Raw genomic sequence first — 20,440 nt, 5'->3', positions numbered from 1 at the left:
GATATTACTTGCTGACGGAGCTACTAGGTTTTGATAAAAACAAAAAAAAACCAATATTAATGAAAATGAGGGAAAAGTATAGAGAAAAAAAAGAGGCCATGTATAATATAACAACATTTTTTTAATTATTTAATTAAAAAATTTATAATTACTATTAAAGAGATAAAAATATTCATATAAAAGAAGAAAGAAAAAAAGAAAAGGAGGTGCTTGATACACAAATTAAAAGGGGGTAAAAGGGGGTTTTATTGATGTTGTACTTGTTGATAGTTTTGAGAAGTGATGGCCCACCACCGGCCATAGTTGTGCTTCACATCACCATCTCGACGTTTTGTTTAAAATAAAAAAAACGGAGGACAAAAAAAATACAACCTGGTTGACACCACAGTAGACAGCAGGTCGACTCGACGTTTATTTTATAAAAAAAAAACGGAGGACAAAAAAAAATAATACAACCTGGTTGACACCACAGTAGACGGCAGGTCGACTCGACGTTTATTTTAAAAAAAAAACGGAGGACAAAAAAAAATACAAAAACGTGGTTTTTACAGAAACACACCAACGGACAACTTGTCGCCTCGGCAGTATAGGTGGAAAAAAAAAAATGTTGTAGCGGCAGTTGTGTAGTGGCCGGTGATCGTGACGCTGGGTGGTGGTGGTGCCAACTTTGAACACGTTCATTGAGGGGACATTACAATATTGGTATAGGTGCACAGTGTACGGTCAGCTGATGATGACAGATATCGGACCGGTTGACAAGTGGAGGTTATCATATACAAAATTATGAAAATACTTTACACCTACTGCACATACATCTAATTGATAAGATTAATATAAAAAAAAAACTTGTATAAATTCTGCNCCATTTATAGCTAGAATATTGTTTTTAATAAGAACACCTTCCTTCCTAATCCTGACGTATCATTTGGATACGTGTTATTTTTCATTAAGTTAGCGCCATTCTCCTGTATTTCACTAAATCAATTACTTATCAAATTCATATTAAATAGATTATAATCTATTTAATACGGAGTATATAAAGTTCGTCCATTTACTAAGACCCATTCTGTTAAAATTTGCTGATTATAAATTATCAATTATAAATTTAGTTATTAGTTCAATTTTCATACGATATATTTATTAATTGAAACAATGTATAAGTAAATTTTAAATTAAAATAATCTTTTAAAATATATGTACAAATAATTTTTATAATTTTTTGTATATCGGGGGGAATGAGTCCTTATTTAATAACATAAAACTGAAATACATTAATTTTTTAATTCTTCAAATTAATCAACAGCAATTGGAAGTTGAGAATTTAAATAGTCTACTGTTGACTTAATTTTATTAAATTGTTCAAGTCTTTTTGGATATTCCGTTCCGATTATACTAATTATTTTACTAAACACTTCCACACTATTTGTATCCAGAATAGAAAACATACCGGCCAACATGTCCTTACTTTGTGGGTTGACTAAACTATCTTTTAGTTTTTTAACACTCTTGTGTAATGTTGTTGGTGGTTCAGAATCACCAAAATCATCTATAACAAATTGATCACTATTTAACAATGGTATATTCTGTAGAACTTTGTTATATTTTAGTTGATCGCAAACATAGGAAGTAATATCATTTTCATTAGTAGAAGCTAAATATTTGTTACAATTAGTTGGTGATAATTTCCATTGGTTTTGTTGATTCATCGAATGATTGTTTTGAACTAAGAGTGGTGGTGGAGTAAGTAATGGTGATATGGATGATTGTATTGGCTGTACTTGTAGAGCTGGTGAAGGATATCTGTGATAAAATTCGTGTAAAGGAGACTGTGCCGTATAATACTGTGGATACACGTAATGGTGCTGATAAGAAAAAATAGGTTGACGATTGATCTGTCTAGGTGCAACTAGCATTAAACCGGCCATAGTAGGTTCTGCCATAGTTAATATTTGTCGAAACTGCGGTACCGGATATAGGAAATTCGGTGTTTGCACCCATTCTGAATGGTTTTGTACTTGTGGTTCGACTGATGACGTTCTTGTAGCTGGCTTTGATTTCTCTTCAAGTTTAGGGAAATTAGAGAAATGATACTGTTTTTTTCGCAATCTCACCCATGGTGGTAATTCATCTTCACATCCTGAAGTAACTAATGGTTGATTAAAAGAAACATATGGCCATTCCTTGAGGGTGAAGTCTGTTTTTTTAGAAGGTTTAATATTCTTTGGTGCAAGTTGCTTTGTTTTATTTTCTGATTTAGAGTAGTATAGTGTATTTTCAGTTAGTATATTAGTTTTATTTGAATCTAATTTCAAAAACAATTTTTTTTTATCATGATAGTGATCTTGCTTTATATCGTCGATCGCATTTTGAATATCAACAATTTCACGGTCGCCAACAATATACCTAAGAAATGCGCGTTCAGTTTCTGGCAACATCCATGATTCTTCATTTGACTGCAAAGTATCATCAATCTGCTGATCCGCGATTTCTTTCACTGTAGGAATATCTAGTTCATATACGTTATCTCCTTCATAAAATATTGGATCACAAACATAAAAATCTCCTAAAGCTGCTAAATTACTGTCTGGTATTATTGTCTTCAGTGAATATGTTTTCTTTGAATTTTCACTGCTCATTGCAATTATTTTTAAGTGTTCAACATTATTATTATTATTTTTCACAGTCTAAGGACACTGTTAGATATACACATTTATTAGATACACTATATTGAATATAATGCACTTAATTATTTATATGTTCATTTTACTAATATAAAAGAAAAAAAAATTAAGATATCAACAAACATTATTGTAAACATAAACACTCAATTAATGCGACTTATATACTCAATATCCAATTGTTGCCAAGTTACTACTAGTATTAAAAAAGAAAAATTCATCGTGATAAAATAATCATGTTTTTTTGTACATAAAAAACTAGCATGAACTAGTCTGTATATAGACAACGATTTTTAATAACAGACTAGGATTGAAATTTGAAATAATTGATTGTTTAGCATAATTTTAAATGGTTCAAGAATTATTCATTTATAATGTTTCTAATGTAAATTTTATTTATTATGATGAGTAACTTATAATGTTATTAAAGTTATAAATCATTATGAAACAGTTAAAACAATTAAATAGTATGAGCGTTTTAAAAAATCATATTTATTATAAATTATGTGATTATCGTTTAAAGGTTTCTTTAATCGAATAGTACAAAAAATAAATCTTGCATTTGATTTATTTTTAAACAGGAACTAGACATTAATGATATAAGGAATTGAGTCCCAGTTTTCAATACGATTTTTAAATTTAAAATTCCTGTTCAAAAAAATTTTTAAAGATACAAGAACTGGTATAAATTAGTTTTTAACCATGATATTTATCATGGTTAATGTACCTAAAACAAATAATTTACTAGAAATATATACAGGGTGTTCAGTAAGTCAGGAAACGGGTATCTATTGTTCTCATTGTTACAAACAATGAGAACAATAGAAACCCGTTTCCTGACTTACTGAACACTCTGTATATATGATAACAATAAATCGTTTATAATGCTAATTTATTTTTTATTTGACACATGTTGGTTATTTTATTTTATAATTAATGATTTGTTGTACAATAATAAAACATATTGGCACGGTAGCAAAGTACGCTATCAATTTTTTATCAAATTCTTATCATTATTATATTTCAGTCATGTAATAAACCAATAATAAAAATAAATAAAAGAAATTAGAATTTAAAAATTATTATTATATTTAATTATTAGTTTTATGATTTTTTTTTATTAATTTAATGTCTTTAATTTTTATTAAATAATTTTCTCATTAATTGTTTCTCTTATTAATTATTAATGGTTTATAATGCAATAGATTGTTGGAGATTCGAAAGCATAGGTTAAATTGTACTTACCTTACCTCCTATTTAATGCAATAATATTTCAAGTAATCCAATGTTGATTTTGGTATTAAACGCACTACGTATACGATTTACACTATACGTCATATAGTCCATATAATTACTTACAAGAACGATTCAAGATTTTAAATAGTATGATTTAATTACACAAAGTCTATGACTGATCTTACTTGTAAAAGATTCTAAACACTATATTTTATTATAAATATAATTTATAACCTTTATTTATTAATTTTTTTACGTCTGTTGAATAAGTATTTTTTTTGAGAGAGTATATTTTATTGAGAGATCGAAACCAATATTTCTTAAATTTTCCTATGGCTTGGCCAAAACAAGATTCAGAAATATTTATATCTATGTAATAATTTATCAAGGGGGAATTGTGGTGGCCCAATGTGTCCCGTCGCTAGCGCCTTGAAAGGATGCGGCTTAATAATCAACAAGACAAAAATTAAACACTAAAAATATATTTGTAAGTTTCTTTGCGCTGTCCGTGTCGGCACGATGCTCGTTAAAGCAACTTTGAAGAATCTTTAAGACTATTTTTGTAGTATACTACATTGTTAACCTTGATAATATAATTTTTTTATTTATTAAGCTATGTAGTATTGCTTTCATTTGGATATTTAATTGCTGTAATGATATTTTGTAAATAATTATCCGAAGCTTGTTCTAATTGGATATTAATTGGTTGTACTGTATTTACGTAGGGATGTTGTAATATTGTATGTACGCCTTTTTTGCAAGCTGTGTAAATTCAGAAAATTTCGGTGGTTTGTCTATTATTCTCCTAAGACAATCTGCAGCTTTATTAAAAATTCCTTCTTTTTATTAAATAGAATAATCAAAACCTGTTAGATTAACTTTAAGTTTATTAACTATACGTGAATTAGTTTTAATATTTAATAAGCTTGTTAAGTTTTTGTGATCAGTCCAAATTTCGAAGTACTTTCCGTGAATATAAGGACGAAAAACAGTTAATGCGTGAAAAATTGCTAGACATTCTAAATCCATTGCGCTATATCGGCCCTCGTCTTTATTCAGTTTTTTGGATGAGAATGCTACTGGATGAATTTTATTGTTTTGTTTACGCTGCTGGAGGATAGCACCTAAACCCAATTTAGAACCGTCAGTTACAATTATAGTTTCTGCATTTTCATCATAGTGAGCTAATACTGGCTGACTAGTTAATTTACTTTTGAGTTCAAGAAAAGCACGTTCATGTGTGTCCTCCCACTTAATTGGTGAACGTTTGCTCCTGAATTTACCTCTAGTAAGATCTGTTAAAAGTTTTGCGATATTACTAAATTTGGAATATAACATCTAAAATAATTAGCTAGACCTAAAAAACTGCGAAGTTATTAAATCGTTTTAGGTTGTGGGAATTTTTGTATAGTTTCTATTCCTTGTTGAGTGGGCCTTATTCCATTCGTATCAATAATGTTGCCTAATACTTTTAATTCTTGATAGCCAAATCTACATTTAGATGGTTTTAATTTTAAGTTATACTTTAAAAATCTTTGAAATATTAATTCTAGTGAATGTAAATGAGACTCAAATGATTTACCAAATACAATGCAATTGTTTAAATAGCATATATTGTGTCTATAATACGCTCTACGCAATTTAATTTAAAATTAGATAAATTTATTATTTTATTACTTGATAACTGAAGTTCTATTGGAGAAATTTTACACGAGCTTATATCATATTTTTGTTTAGAAAAAATTGTACTATATTTCATTAATAAACCTCTAAGTTTATTTTGCTGATCAATAGGTAACGCTGGATTAATGTCTCAGTCTAGTACGTTTTCAGATGTTGTAACAGTAGGAGATAACGAAATATTATTTTTAACGTTTTCTGAGAATTAAGTCGTGTTCGTGTGGGAATCACTGTTAATGGTTCATCAGATGTCGGAGAGGTAGTAAAATCACGTTTAATTATTATATTTTGCAAGATATTTTTTCTAATGGCTAAAGTATTAAATTCATTAATTTGAATAATACTACGAAATGTGTGAACTAATTTAGCATTTGGATTGTAAACTAAGGGTGTCCAATGGCAATTTGAAAACAAAACCATTACAAACGATTTGTTAGGGTTTATAAAGTGTAATATAGAATTAATATTATTGTTTTTTGATATAATTATTAAGCCTAGACCAAAATGATTTGTGACAGCTGCTAAGTCTTCATTTTCTAAATAAATTGAGTTATAAGACAGATCAATTCCTAATATTTTTTTAATTTCATAAGCATTAATATCTATACCTTTATTATTTAAGACTGCTTCGAGTGTTGATACTCCACACCAACCGTCTGGTGCTACTTGTGTTAAAATGTCGCTTTTCGAGGCAATTTCACTAACACCCATTTGTACAAGATTTATAGAATGATTAGTCATGAGTTTGATAGATTTTAAGTAATCGAATTTTTTTGGTTGACCAATATTTGTTTTGGATGTCAAGATATTGTTATTGTAAACAAAATTTATATTCACTCTTTCATCGTTTTTAATAAAGTAATTTTAGCCTCTCGAGTGTAGATTGTCGCGCTATATCTAAAAAAAAAAAAAAAATATCCTAATTAACTATTTAAAGATAAATTGTCGACTATGGTAAAGTCTATCGAAAATATATGGCTTTCGAACCTTACCTCTAAAGTAGTTTTACCTACCACAAGTTTACATGTTTACATGTTACAGTTAATGTAACATTATTAAGTGGATAAGTAATATAATCATTGGGCAAAATGTTCTTATTTATAATGATTGTACTCGCTCCTATATCAACGACGAAAATATATTTTTTTTTATTTACTGTGCCCATTACTAGTAGAGAATTGTTAATTTTAATCGAATTCAAGGATTGAGTGTTTAATTCACAACTAGTTATCCTATCATTAATATTGACTTTTTCATTAATTAAAGGTGTGTAAATTTTATTCACTTTTAATTGGTTAGCATTGTGCGCGATGTTACATACTGATGGTGGTTGAAAAGAAACATTGTAAGAAATAGAAGGTGGAACGTAATGTTGAAACTGATAGTGTATATTCTCTAGATTAGGATTATTTTGAAGATAATGTGGTGATTTTCGTATAAAACTATAGATAACGCGCTTATTATTATGATAAAAGTACCTATTCATATTGTTAAATCTATAAAAATTTCCTCTATAACTTTTATTATTATAGTTCTTATTTACATTATTTCTAAAATTGTTATTTAATTTGTTCTTTCTATATTTATTAGTTCTATAATTCATTACTCCACGCTGATTATGATTTGGATATGACATTAAACTTTGGTTACCTACATAACTTATGTTTCCATAATCATTAAATTTTCCATTATGCTTTTTTAAAAGAGAATCTTTTTCCATTTTTAAAATTTCCTAATCGTTATTGTATTTTCTCAAATATGTATTTTTTTCAATTTTTAAAATATTTTCTATTAGTTAATCTACTGTACTATTATACAATGACATAAATATATTAATTATTCTATCTGGTAATCCCTTAAAAAAGTACTCTATAATATGTTTTTCCGACATGATATCCTCAAACCTACGACATTTTGCTACTACTCTTACTAAAAAATTTTTAACCGATTCACTATCCGTCATTTTCATCATTATTAAATTTTTTCTTATTAAATTTAGATTATTGTAAGAGTTAAAATTAATTAATGACAGTTTAACATCTTCCCAATTTAAATTTGTCGATCGATATTCTATAAATTCAAATATTTTAATTGATTGATCCTGTAAATATAAGGGTAACATAGAAAGTTTTTTATTATCATCCCATTCATTTGCTTTTGCTACGCGATCAAAATACTTAAGATATTTATCTGTATCTGTTTCCACATCTCTCGAATATGATAACGCTTCGATAAAATTTTGCATATTTTTATAAATTATACACTAATAAACAAAACCAAAATGATAGAAATTATTATTACGCCCAAACAGCAATTGACATTTCAGAAAAAATTATAATATTAATAATAAAAAATTTTACTTAAATAATCTAACTGTAACTCATGTACACTTTAGGGGAATCGACTTTGTATATGAGTGCCTTAAAAAAATAGAAAGTATAACTCGGAACTCGATTAAAATACAAAGACCGGCGCCTCCACCATACGTTAGGGACTAGTTTAATAGCTGAGGATCTTGGTCAAAACAAAGAATCGGAAGCTACCCGACGTCTGCCTAAATATCGACCCTATCTTCTTAAAGGAGTTTTAATTACCTGAAGGAGACACAGGCAATCGTGTACCTTAGTTACAGGGGATAGATTATTAAATAAAATTTGACTATTGTTTTATGTCAACGACAAAGTAAAGTTATATTCTAGATGTTCAGTAAATATAAGTTATATGTAATGTACAATACGTCTGACCTGAATCCTAGTACAGTTGATTAGTAGGTATATCCAAGTGAAACAGAGTTAGTTGGCTATGATGACAATTGGCGATAGACGGGTCGTTGAATAAAACAAGTTAAGTTATAAATAATATAAATAAGACGAAAGTAATAGTATTGAAAACTATGTCTATAACGACCACTCAAACACAACTGCCCTTTGTTAATTCAACATCAGTAGCTTCGGGCTACAGACAAGTAGAATTGTCACATCAGCATCTCCCTCTATGACAATTAATATGTATTACGAATTAAGTAAATGAAAATAAAACGTGTATAATATAAGTGGTGAGAACTTAGTAATAAATTTTATTACAACATTAAGCTCAAAGACTAGCTACCCAATACACATAGGCTTACAAATATATTCTCACTTTATATACCTAATTCTAGAATAATATCTAGTTACAATCTTTATTCTGTCCGCCGGCGCGATGCTAATTAAAGCAAAGACATTAAGCTTAGAGACTAGCTACCCAATAAGAAAAGCTCACAATACTTTATTATTATTTATATTATTTTTACTATTAAATAAAAATTTTAAATTGGGTTGGATTTATTATTAAAATAAAATAATTAAAAAGATTATTATTTAATGAACAAATTAAATTAAATTAAAAGATTCACCAAAACAAAATTCACTTTAAAATTGCTAAGTATCATTTAGTTTTAACGACATAAATTCTAAGTCCAAATTAATTTAAAAAAAACGACTAAGTCCCGAGAAATGAAATCTTGAATAGAGTGTCGTAGATTTTAGTATTTTAAAATCGCCGAAAAAACTGGTTTAGACGGGGAAAAATGGGTTTTTGTAGTTTGAAGGGAGTAGCCCAGCGAGCCCTACCGTGATCTTGTATAATCATAATATGTGACAAAAATGTACAAATGATAACATCATATTATATGTTAATATTATAAGTAATAATATAATATTAGTCACCAAATAATTATATTGTATAACGCTTTTTCTTACCACTAGATGTAGCCACATATAACAAAAAGCATATAATAAACCAATTTAGTGGTCGTATACACAACAAAGAACTGACGTATGGTGGAAGCATATATATACACTTACTATCATAAACACCGCCGTACCAACTTGACTTATTAGGAGCGAGAACCGTATTTCTCTCCTTAGTAATTAATACTATTTTGTGTGAAATTTAATCACCTTTTTAATGATATAATTAAATTCCCTGGACTCCTCTCGGATCAACTTTAAAAATTCAAATTACTGTCGACGTATATTATTAATAACTAATAATTAAAATGTTTTTTTACATCCTTATTAATACTTATTATTTTAAATTAGGACCTTCTTAGTTTTTTTAAATTATACTCAAAATACACAATATCACAATAATGGTCCCGAGGAATGTTAAAGGAAATCTGGAAGAAAAAACTTATTTGGAGCACGAACTTTACAGAACAATTCCTTTAAGCCAATTACTGAAATTCATAAATTTGCCATTAAGGTTAAGTCAGACATTAGTATTAAAGAACAGCTTGAAGTACGCGTTCGTCAGTGTTCTGGAAAAATGGTTATTATAAGCGCGTTAATAGAACTCGATCGCGTCGAAAAGTTCGATAGTATCGATTCGCTGGTGACCGTCGAAATGGAAAACATGTTTCATGATATTAGTGCTGCTGCGTTATTAATTCAAAACGTGAACAACCCGCAACCCATTGTTACTGCGCCCAACCATTCTCATACGTTATAAATACGTTACTGTATGCGAATATGAACTTAAAATTTGATGGTAGTATTACAAACTGGACTACTTTCAGTGATACATTTAAATCTATTATGAACGTCGATTCCAATGAAATTAGGCAATTCCATTTCCTTCTTTCGTGTTTGTCCGGCTCCGCGCTCGCTGTCATAAAATTTTTACCAATTACGGAAGCCAATTATGATACAGCGTAGAACGCACTTACTGATAGGTATGAAATCAAATGAGTGTTAGCAACTGCACACTTGGACAAAATTTTTTCATTTAGACCTATGAATAGTGAATCACTTTTATCTTTGCAACTTTTTTTGAATGTGTTCAAAAAAAATATTGAGGCAATCAAAATATTAAGCGCAGACGACCTGTGTAGTATTTTGCTTTTTTATATTGCTTCTCGTGTACTCAATAACACGACGAGTCACCTATTTGAAAACAGTATATTCTAATCGATTATTCCTACTATAGATGACTTGCTGAAGTTTGTTCAGCAATGTTGTAAAATTTTGGAAAATCTTAAAGGTTCAAATCTAGCCGCGTCGCGTTCGATACAGAAAAATTCGCAGTCGCCGAAACATTCATTAGCCACCGTCGCGTTTAACAATCTAGAGTCTATCGTTCAAAATAAAATTCAGTGTTCTTATTGTCAAACAGGTGCGCATTCCCTTTAGAGCCTGTTCAAAAAAGGCGTGAACATGTTTCTGCGCACAAATTATGTTTTTCGTGTCTCAAACCGAGTCATGTTGCATCATCATGCACATTAAACTCGTCATGTTAGAGGTGCGAGAAAAAACACCTCACTATTTTGCACATGGATTAAATTGTGCTATCTACTTCGTCAAGTGTTGATCAAACAGGTGATACGACACCGAAATTTTCAGGTACTTCATATACATAGAGTACCGTAGTATTGGGTTCATGCGTGTTCGTGAAAACACCGGTTTTTACCAACGTATGTGTGTGTTAATGAACGGTAGATACCTCAAATATCAGCGATTACGTCAGACTGTTTATCACGTCTTGGCTTACCACGTCGTAAATCCCACTCCAAGATAGTCGGCTTAGCGCAAAACTGTGTAAACCAAATAAAGGGCAATTCTAAATGCACGTTTATACCACACTATGCATTAGAATCATTCTTTACATGTCGACTACGCGTTAACCACCGAAAGTTCCTGAGCAATATCAGGACTTGTTGTTTGCCGACTCATTTTGAAACAACCGGTATGATTGATATGTTGTTGGGCGGAGATATCTTTTCACATACTGTACGTCCAAAGGCGGAGATCATACACATAAAAAGTTTACTCTCCGCGCTTGACACCTATCTAGGATGGATATTAGTAGGTTATTATGGTTATTAATGGATATTATTACAGACTCGCTCACTGACACCTCGCCACAGCCATTATCATCACTTGCCGTGACTTTTCTGTTGACAGTTTGGTGCGTCATTTCTGGACAATAGAAAAACTGTCATCTCTACTACTTCCTACAACAGTGGATGAACGCTGTGATATATCGGGTCGTTTTTGTGTGGCGCTACCGTTCAAAGATGAAATTACCACGGATTGTAATAAAAATACCGTTAACATGAGCGTGACTTAGCTTAACCACGGGCTCGGTGAATCTCGTAATTTAGCTCTCAAAAGATTATATAATCTCAAACAGTTATGAATACAATTTGATATTCAATTTTTTTTCTGTAATCAAATCTTATTAAAATTAACTAAAATTTTTATGAAATAAAACAATTTATAATGAAACTACAAAATATTTTTCTTTTATATAAATATTTATTCCAATATTTTTTTGAAAATTGGGTAAAATTATATTTTAACTAAGAAATGAATAACTTAATGACCAGCTTCAACTTTTTTTTTGTTTTTCTGATCCTTCTTCTTGTGGCTTATCAAATACATTCATTTCTTGATGAGGCCAGAATGATGGCTTGTTTTCAAGACCTAATGTCAAATCAGGCTCAATATAAGCAGCATCTTTATAAGTCATTTGGGAATATGGCAACAATTTCTTAAAAAAACATTATGAATTCAACAATAAAATAAAATAACTGAAAAAATCAAGCCTAACATTTATGTGGAGTATGGTAATAATGGTACATTCATTGAAATTAAGGCTAGTTAAAAAGTAAAATTTGATTATTTTTCCAAATGTATTTATACAACACATTACTTTAGTTTATTCACATTACAAAATTTAAATCTGAATGCAATATTTTTAAAGAAAATTTTCTAAATAGTAATAAAAATATATATGAATAAACAAAGAGTATATGTACATTTTTTTTTCAAAGCCATCAACAGATGCTGTATATTTGTCTTCAGGATATGGAATTTTAACAGCATTGTATTGCTTTTCAAAATTTTCTAATAAATCAGTGATACGAATAGCATTCTTATATTTGGACCAATCAATTTTAGGTGCTTCTGGGCATGATGTAAACATTTTGTAAATTATTTCATTCAATAATTAAAATATATATTAGTAATGTAAATTTATATATTTTTTTTACTTATTTATCACATTATATTAATCTATAAAATTTTAAAGTAAGAAATATTTAGCGATAAATATTTAATTCGGTCAAATATGATATTTAAATGACCGTTACATACTTTCTGAGGTACCCATCAAATTTAGTTTTAAAAGATAAATAAATAGCTTTTTCAGCTTCTGGAACAAGTTCACTAATAGCCATCTAATTGATAGACGACTGAGCATTCTTTTTAGCCATTTTAATTAATATAATAACTTAAATAAAAACTGGATTACGAAAGCACACTTTGTCCGAATTTATTCAATTTACAAATATTTTGTATCAAACCAATAAGTTACATGTTTTGACTAATATAGCTATCCAAGTTACCAAAGTAATCACTTGCATTATAGTTTTGGAATTACTATTTGAATGTTACACAGATTCTTCAGATTATCGATTTCAAAATTATTGTTTAATAAAATCAATGCTTCAGAGCACAATTTTTTTTCTTTTATACTTTTATACTCAAACTAATAAAAATAATGAGAGGATTATATGAAATGAAAAGCATATGTATATGGTCTATGTTAGTATCTTATACAAAGTTTTACGAGTATTATGGCGTCTAAATGTGATACACTTGACTCGCGATAGTCCGACACTACGGGACCGCGGGGGTGTCGAATTACCAAAGGTTGGCTCTATTTAATTGAATTTGTAGAGAGAAGTTTGGAAATCTAGTTAACGATGTATTTTTATGTAATATTTCACTAGAAAAGATTCAAAATAATGAAGTCAGGCTTTAGTTTTTACAAAAGAAGAGAAATTTATTTAATATTAAAATCATAACACAAAATGAATCAGTTTTACAGGTTAAGATAAATAAATAACGTAAGCCTAACTATCTTCTTAACACTGTACAAAAAATAACTAGGTCTATACCATAAACTTGAGAAATAGCCGTGGGAGTCTCGCCGCGATCATTCCTCTTAATAATTTCCCACTTTTTAAGAAGATTTAATGTTATATGTTTACGTTTATTGCTTCTACTTGTACTTGCCATTACACTTAATAATAAAAAACGTAGAGTTAAATGTAATAATATCACAAATAAAGCAACTGCACACTCAAGTTAATGCTACTGAACACAGCGAGAAACTAACAGCGATTCGTGAGATCTAAACCGATGACTTGCCGGACTACCAAGCGTGTCGGACTATCGCGAGTCAACTGTATAATCATTATTTTACGCTTCCTCAAATAAACTACCCTTTGGAAAATTAACAAGTTCAATAACTTTTGAGCCATGTATTAAGATCCTATGGAAACTTGGAGGTATTCTAAACCACGGATATAATTTCAAATAGATCATAAAAATATCTTTTGCATAATTCTCATATTTTTTTGGATTTACAACATTACACGCCAATATATTTAAAATCACTTTAAAACATTTAACAAGTTCTTTATTTAATACAGTTATTTCAGAAACAACCATAATACCGCTACGCGTCCTTTTTTATCACTCATCTCAAAAATATATCAGACTTTGATACATTGAATTTTGTTACCCTGACTTACCATCACTGGAAAACCAACGTTAATTTAATTCGACGCATAATTTGGAGAATTACACTGTACACCCGTTTTATTCAGAAACATATTTAGACTTTAACTAATTAAAATTGAATTTAATACTATTAAACAAAACAAAATATTTTTTTTTTATTAAACTAATGGTGTAAAAAGAATAGGGTTGCCATTTGAAAATATGAAGTTGATATAAGTTTTAAGCATAAGGGATGGTGGTAGAAATTTAAATTTTCTTGTGAAACACCTCATTAAAGATTCATAATAATTTAAAAAAAAAATTACTTATAACATTTGTATTTTTTAAGATATTACGTGAGGCATAATTAGCCAATCACCCTGTATAGACCAACTCGTTTTTCAAATACCTTTCAAAATTAGTTTTTATTTTTAATCAAATTTTATTCAACTCCTTGATATTTGATAAAACAGTAATAAATATATTGGTTGATGAGCTACAAGAAAAATTAAGTACACAGATTAATAATTCATAATATACATATATTTTTTTATCTATGTGAGTTTCTTTGTAAAATATATGTCATATGTCGGTAATACCCCGACGTAGACACAAAAGTAGTACACAAATTAACTAATGTTTTTGACGACGAGTTTGTCGTTTTTAGCTCTTCTCGAGTCCCCCCGTTTTGATACGCTGGTTAGCCCCAATCACTCCAATTAGTGAACTACCAAAAGGGTAGAGTTTTGACCCGTCAGTACGGTCTAGCTCAAAAGTAGCAGATTGAAGGGTGGCTTCTCGTCAGCCAACAGCACAACTACCTTTTCACTATACCTACTAAAGGACAGTTAAGCCCAAATACTAGCCAGTACGCACACTAATTGTTATGATCAACTAAAAGACCAGTAGTCCAATCTCGACTCTTGCTGCACACACACAATTTTTAATAACACGACGAATATAAAGTATTTACTCTCGAGTACAGATTTTTAAGTAGTTATTTTATTTATGATACGTAAAAACACAAAGTCAAAATGTAATACAAAAATGTAACACAAAATTAAATCGTACAAAATACAAAGTTACTCGCACATAAACGTCCTGACCCGTAGCTCAACGTCTCTTCGTCAAAACGCCATGTTAGGGCGCGGGCAGATAATAATAATGCGCTTACGCGACACCTTTTTTTTTTTTATAGTGGACTGTATATTTTTTTTTATGAATAAAGAGAGAAGAAATTTAATATTTAAATAAATGAGTCCGATTCAATTATTGAACAGTATAATAATTTATAAATGCTTAAATAAACAATAATAATAATAGGAACAAATAAAACGTATAATGCAATGTCTTACCTAATGGTATTGACTTATTCAATGCTTAAATATTTGATGGAACAACAACACAATAGTTTGCCTGGACGGCTTACAATAAGATTTCGTTTGGACGACGTTACACACAATTATTTGCCTGGACGACTTACAAAAATATTTCGTCTGGACGACTTACAAAATAATTATAAAACAACAAAAAAAATTGAATAGAACCAACAGAACGAATAATAAAAAAAAGCCGAGCGACTATTATTTTTAATTTAATCAACAACGATAACAACAGAAAAAATTAACCTTACATAATAGGAAGGCGTGAGCATGGCTACCCACAGTTTCTATCTGCAGCACTATCTGCCCTAACACGCCAATCGCCTTATACTTTTCATGTTCCCCTTTATATTCTTTATCCCACTATTATTAAATTGCTTACCCTGCATTTTCATTTTATATGACATTATTATATTGTTTAAGAATTCAAAAATTGCTTACTACTGTTGTAAAACTTATACTATACTGAAATTGACGTTATTCAATACTTCCTTAGCTATTTACTACACATAAAAACTTATATTTTAAGTTTTATAATTATGAAATTAATATGATTTTAGTAAAATGTAAAGCAAATTATATTCTTTATTTATTTAACATCGCATAACAATGCTACGCCTCTTAATATCCAATGTTCTCCATGAAGATCAGGCGGTGTGTTTAAGTTTAATTGGCAAATGTAAAACAAACCAGTTCTTCTTGGTTTTTTATAAACTGGACACTGATAACCGGTTAACGTTCGAGGTTTTGTTAAATTTATTGCATAAATATGAATCACTGGCATTTCTGTTATTAGTATTTTATGCAGGGATTCTTGTAATACACTTGATTTTTTATTCCAACTAGCCCCATCCAAAAATAATCCATATACATATACACCTTCCTGTAATTATTGAAATAAAATTTAATATTTCCATATAGTTATATTAATTACAATTATTTAAAAAAAAAATTTCTTTATTTTGGCCCAAGCTGGGCTTGAAGGCTAAGTATAAATTTTCATATTAATGAATAAAGAAAACATTTATGTACTCCTTATTCAATAATACATCCATTATAGATGTATTGTATAAACTAATATATTAATATGACGATTTCAAAACTAAAAAAAACCCAGCACAGGGGGTCGCGGCACAGTGGTGATAATTATTGTGTATACCAGTGGCGTATTTAAAGAGGAATGGAAGTGAATACCCTGCTTAGACCAGTCATGTTAAATTACCAAAATAAAAAAAATTAAAAACCGTTTTAAATTCATTTTTTAATACGCTTCAGATAAATACCTAGTAAACAAACGTCAACTGTTAAATGAATATTATTCACTTAATTTTTTAGGCCTGACATCATAGTCAACTATGTAATTTAATTATATGATTCATTTATTTATATATTTTATTAATTAACACTTTATTATAATATAAAAAAACCTAACCAACAATTTTTATAACTTATAGGCTATATCTATATAATAAAATTCAAATTTTAAATATTTTCTTTTGTAATAAAAAAAACCAGAACAAGGGGGTCGCGGCACAGTGGTGACGTGGCATAGTTGGATCAAGTATAAGTAAAGGGTCACATATAAAAAAAAATATACCAAATGAAAGGTAATGATATCATGCATCTATATAAAAAAAAATTATATTGATTTGGTTCTTTTTAAAAAAGTTATAGCAATTTTAAGTAAAAAAAAATTGAAAAAATTATATTAAAATTTGTAATTTTTTTGGAGGTTTCCACCATTTACGAGGAACGAGGGAAATTTTTTCAATTTTTGTGGGTAATGTCTTCGACTAAATACGATCTGTGATCTTTTGACGTATCATTGAAAGAAATCGGTTCGGTGAGAGCTGAGAAAAAGTGGTAACAGACAAAAAAAAAAAAAACACATCATAGTAAAATTAATACCTTCTCAGCTTCGCATCGAAGCTAATATTGAATGGTAACGAAATTTTGCAATAAATTCTAAATAATATATATATATATATGGGCTTAATTTACATTTTTTTTAGAATTCAAATTAAATGACATTAAATAAATAAAATATTCAAAATTGATTCAAAAATTTCAAAATAATAATTTTTAAAAAACACATTGGAAATTTATGTCTGGAATAAACAACATTTGATCAACTAATTACTATGAAAAATAACTACATTTTTTTTAGAATAAATTAATGAAATTAATCCAAAATATTTTGTCAAATCTAATGATTTTTGATCTACTAAATATTTTGTGTTACTCCTTTTTTAAATAATTTATGAATTTGTAGATTACTTTAAAGTCATATTTTTTATTATTAATCGCTTTAGACACAAAGTAAAATACTTTCTCTACTTTCACTGATTGATGGAAAGTAGCATAAAATGCATTAAAAATGTAATATAACTTATATTGAAGTAGTTAGTACGGTAGCACAGGTTTATACTTACTGCTACTACTACTAATAATATTTGAGTTCTAAGTTGTTGGATTTATAGGGTTTCTCAAATGAATGAGGCTACTTATTAAAATGTGAGAGAAAAACTAATAAAAAATGCCAATATAATTCACATCTAAACAAATAAAAGTCTTCGAAAAAACATCCATATTATATAATTATATTTTTATACTGAATTGACTTAGACTCTTCCCACTAAAACCATACACTCCATGTATTCTTTCATATCCTTTCCTCTCATTGCCTACAAGTTCATTCATATATCCACCTATCACTGCATCTTTATTGCCAGGTACCGCTTGTATCAGAAACTCTAGACTTGCAAAAGTAAGAGAGAAAAAGACTAAAGATTATCATTATATATGGTATATAAAAAGTGCTGATAATAGGGTATTCTCGAGTGATGATGATGTGAAACAAAGGTGGAAAGAGTATTTTGAAAAATTACTGAATGAGGAGTACCCAAAAGAGACATTAGAGGATATCTTGTAGAACGAGGGACTGGTAGATTTAATTAGTGAGAAAGAGGTATGGGAGGCTATGGCATCAATGAAAAAGAATAAAGCAGAAGGACCAGATGAAGTGCCAGTAGAAGTATGGAAAATATTAGGTGTTGGCATATGGTGCTTGAAGGAACTTTTAAATAAAATCTTATTAGAAGGGAAAAATTCAAATGAATGGAGGAATAGTATTGTGGTGCCGATATTTAAAGATAAAGGTGACACACAGGAGTGTGGAAATTATAGAGGCATAAAACTTATGAGTCATAGTATGAAAATTTGGGAAAAGGTAATAGATAATAGAATAAGAAATGAGACATCGGTATCTAAAAACCAGTTTGGATTTATGCCTGGTAAATCAACAATAGAGCCAATATTTTGTGTGAGGCAACTAATAGAAAGTTTATGAAAAAGAAGAAAAAGCTGTGTATAGTATTTATAGATTCGGTAAAAGCATATGATAGAGTACCGAGAGAAGTTTTAAAGTGGTCATTAATGAGAAATGGAGTCCCGAAAAGGTATATTAATATAATAGATGATAAGTATGATGACACTTATACTAGGGCAAAAAGTGTGGGAGGAGAACCAGAAGGTTTTCGGGTAAGAGTAGGAGTGGACCAAGGTTCTGCTTTAAGCCCTTACTTATTATCTATAGTGATGGATGAAATTACTAAAGAAATACAATGAGAGGTGCCGTGGTGCATGTTGTTTACTGACGCTATAGTGTTAATAGGAGAAAATAGGGTGGAAATTAATCAAAGGCAAGGGGTGTGGAGATCAGCTCTTGAAGAAAAGGGTTTAAGAATAAGTAGGAGTAAGACAGAGTATATAGAGTACGAGTTTGACAAAGGAGAACTCGAGGTAAGTGAAATGTGGAGATGAGTGACAATAGGCGAGCATGTGATAGAAGAGGTGGAAAGTTTTAAGTATTTAGGATCAGTTGTGCAAAAGAGCGGTGCTATTGACGAGGATGTATAACACAGGATTAAGTGCGGGTGGTTGAAGTGGAGACAAACGTCCGGTATCTTATGCGATAAAAGAATTCCAATGAGGCTGAAAGGTAAATTCTATAAGACTGTAATAAGGCTAGCTATGATGTATGGTTCAGAGTGTTGAGCGGTTGATAAGAAAGTAGAGCAGAGATAAGAGTACTTAGATGGATGAGTAGAGTGACTAGAGAAGATAGGATTAGAAAAGAGCATATAAGAGTGAGTATAAGTGTAGCGTCAATCGTGGATAAGATGAGAGAAAATAGACTTAGATGATTAGATGTTATGAGAAGAGAAGAATCGGAATCCACAAAAAAAGTTGTAGAAATGAATGTTGAAGGAAGAAGAGGTAGAGGAAGACCAAAAAAGAGATGGAGAGATGTTATTGATTGCGATATGAAGACAGCTGATGTGAGCGTAGAGGATGTGGGAGATCGTGTCAAATGGAAGTAGTTGGGATTAAGGCGAGGAAGAAGAAGAAAGAGTTAAAACATGGCTATTTAAAAAAATTGACAAAATATAAAAATATGGTTTTAAAATTATTTAAGAATGCACAAATTATTATTAAAAAGTAACACATATTATTTAGAGTAGATCAAAAGTTATTATATTTGTCGAAACGTTGTGGATCACTCTGAATGTAAAAAATACAACTAGTTTTTTAACTTACAGTTGGTTGTTTACCAATTTCGTATTTAGAATAAATTGTGACTCTATTATCAAGAACCATATTATCTAGAGTCCACCCGGTGTGAGCCCTTGATATTTCTTGCTTCATAGCGGTTAAAAATCCTTGTGGATTAAAAAAACCAGTCAACCAGAATTTGGATGGTTTTTCTTTGAAAATCCATGTAGATATTTGGAGTTGTCGTTCAAGCAATTCGTTGAACCAAAAACTTATAGATGATGACGTCCAAGAAGGTCTTATCCAATGAGTAGGTATACGACCATCATAAAGGAAATCTAAAGTGGTAGACAAGACCTAT

At 29.6% G+C, this 20,440-nt stretch overlaps 2 protein-coding genes across 2 annotated transcripts in view; both read right to left on the bottom strand.

The window, feature by feature from the left end:
* Window positions 1-11,963: 11,963 nt before the first annotated feature.
* LOC126898115 (ATP synthase subunit d, mitochondrial-like) lies at window positions 11,964-12,560 on the bottom strand. Its single transcript, XM_050672063.1, has 2 exons — window positions 12,417-12,560; window positions 11,964-12,125 (listed from the first exon to the last, which is right to left on the bottom strand). Exons 1-2 carry the CDS (start codon window positions 12,558-12,560, stop codon window positions 11,964-11,966), a joined length of 306 nt encoding a protein of 101 aa, XP_050528020.1.
* Window positions 12,561-16,114: 3,554 nt separating this feature from the next.
* Window positions 16,115-20,440, bottom strand: part of LOC126898114 (dynein axonemal heavy chain 8-like) — a 55,074-nt gene continuing 50,748 nt past the window's right edge. The window contains exons 44-45 of the mRNA XM_050672062.1: window positions 20,125-20,436; window positions 16,115-16,408 (exon numbers count right to left, since the gene is read on the bottom strand). Coding sequence (XP_050528019.1) covers window positions 16,115-16,408; window positions 20,125-20,436 — 606 coding nt within the window. The remainder of the gene's footprint in view (window positions 16,409-20,124; window positions 20,437-20,440) is intronic.

This window comes from Daktulosphaira vitifoliae, unplaced genomic scaffold (assembly GCF_025091365.1).
Source record: "Daktulosphaira vitifoliae isolate Bord-2020 unplaced genomic scaffold, ASM2509136v1 Scaffold_2, whole genome shotgun sequence".
Lineage (NCBI taxonomy): Eukaryota > Metazoa > Arthropoda > Insecta > Hemiptera > Phylloxeridae > Daktulosphaira > Daktulosphaira vitifoliae.
The sequence above is the reverse complement of the archived record's forward strand: the minus strand, read 5'-3'. Positions and strand labels throughout refer to the sequence as shown.

Coding starts and splice junctions, on each gene's coding strand:
- LOC126898115 (XM_050672063.1), bottom strand. CDS start 12,560: ATGTTTACATCATGCCCAGAAGCACCTAAAATTGATTGGTCCAAATAT. Junction 12,126..12,416: donor AAGACAAATATACAGCATCT/GTTGATGGCTTT, acceptor TGTTTTTTTAAG/AAATTGTTGCCATATTCCCA.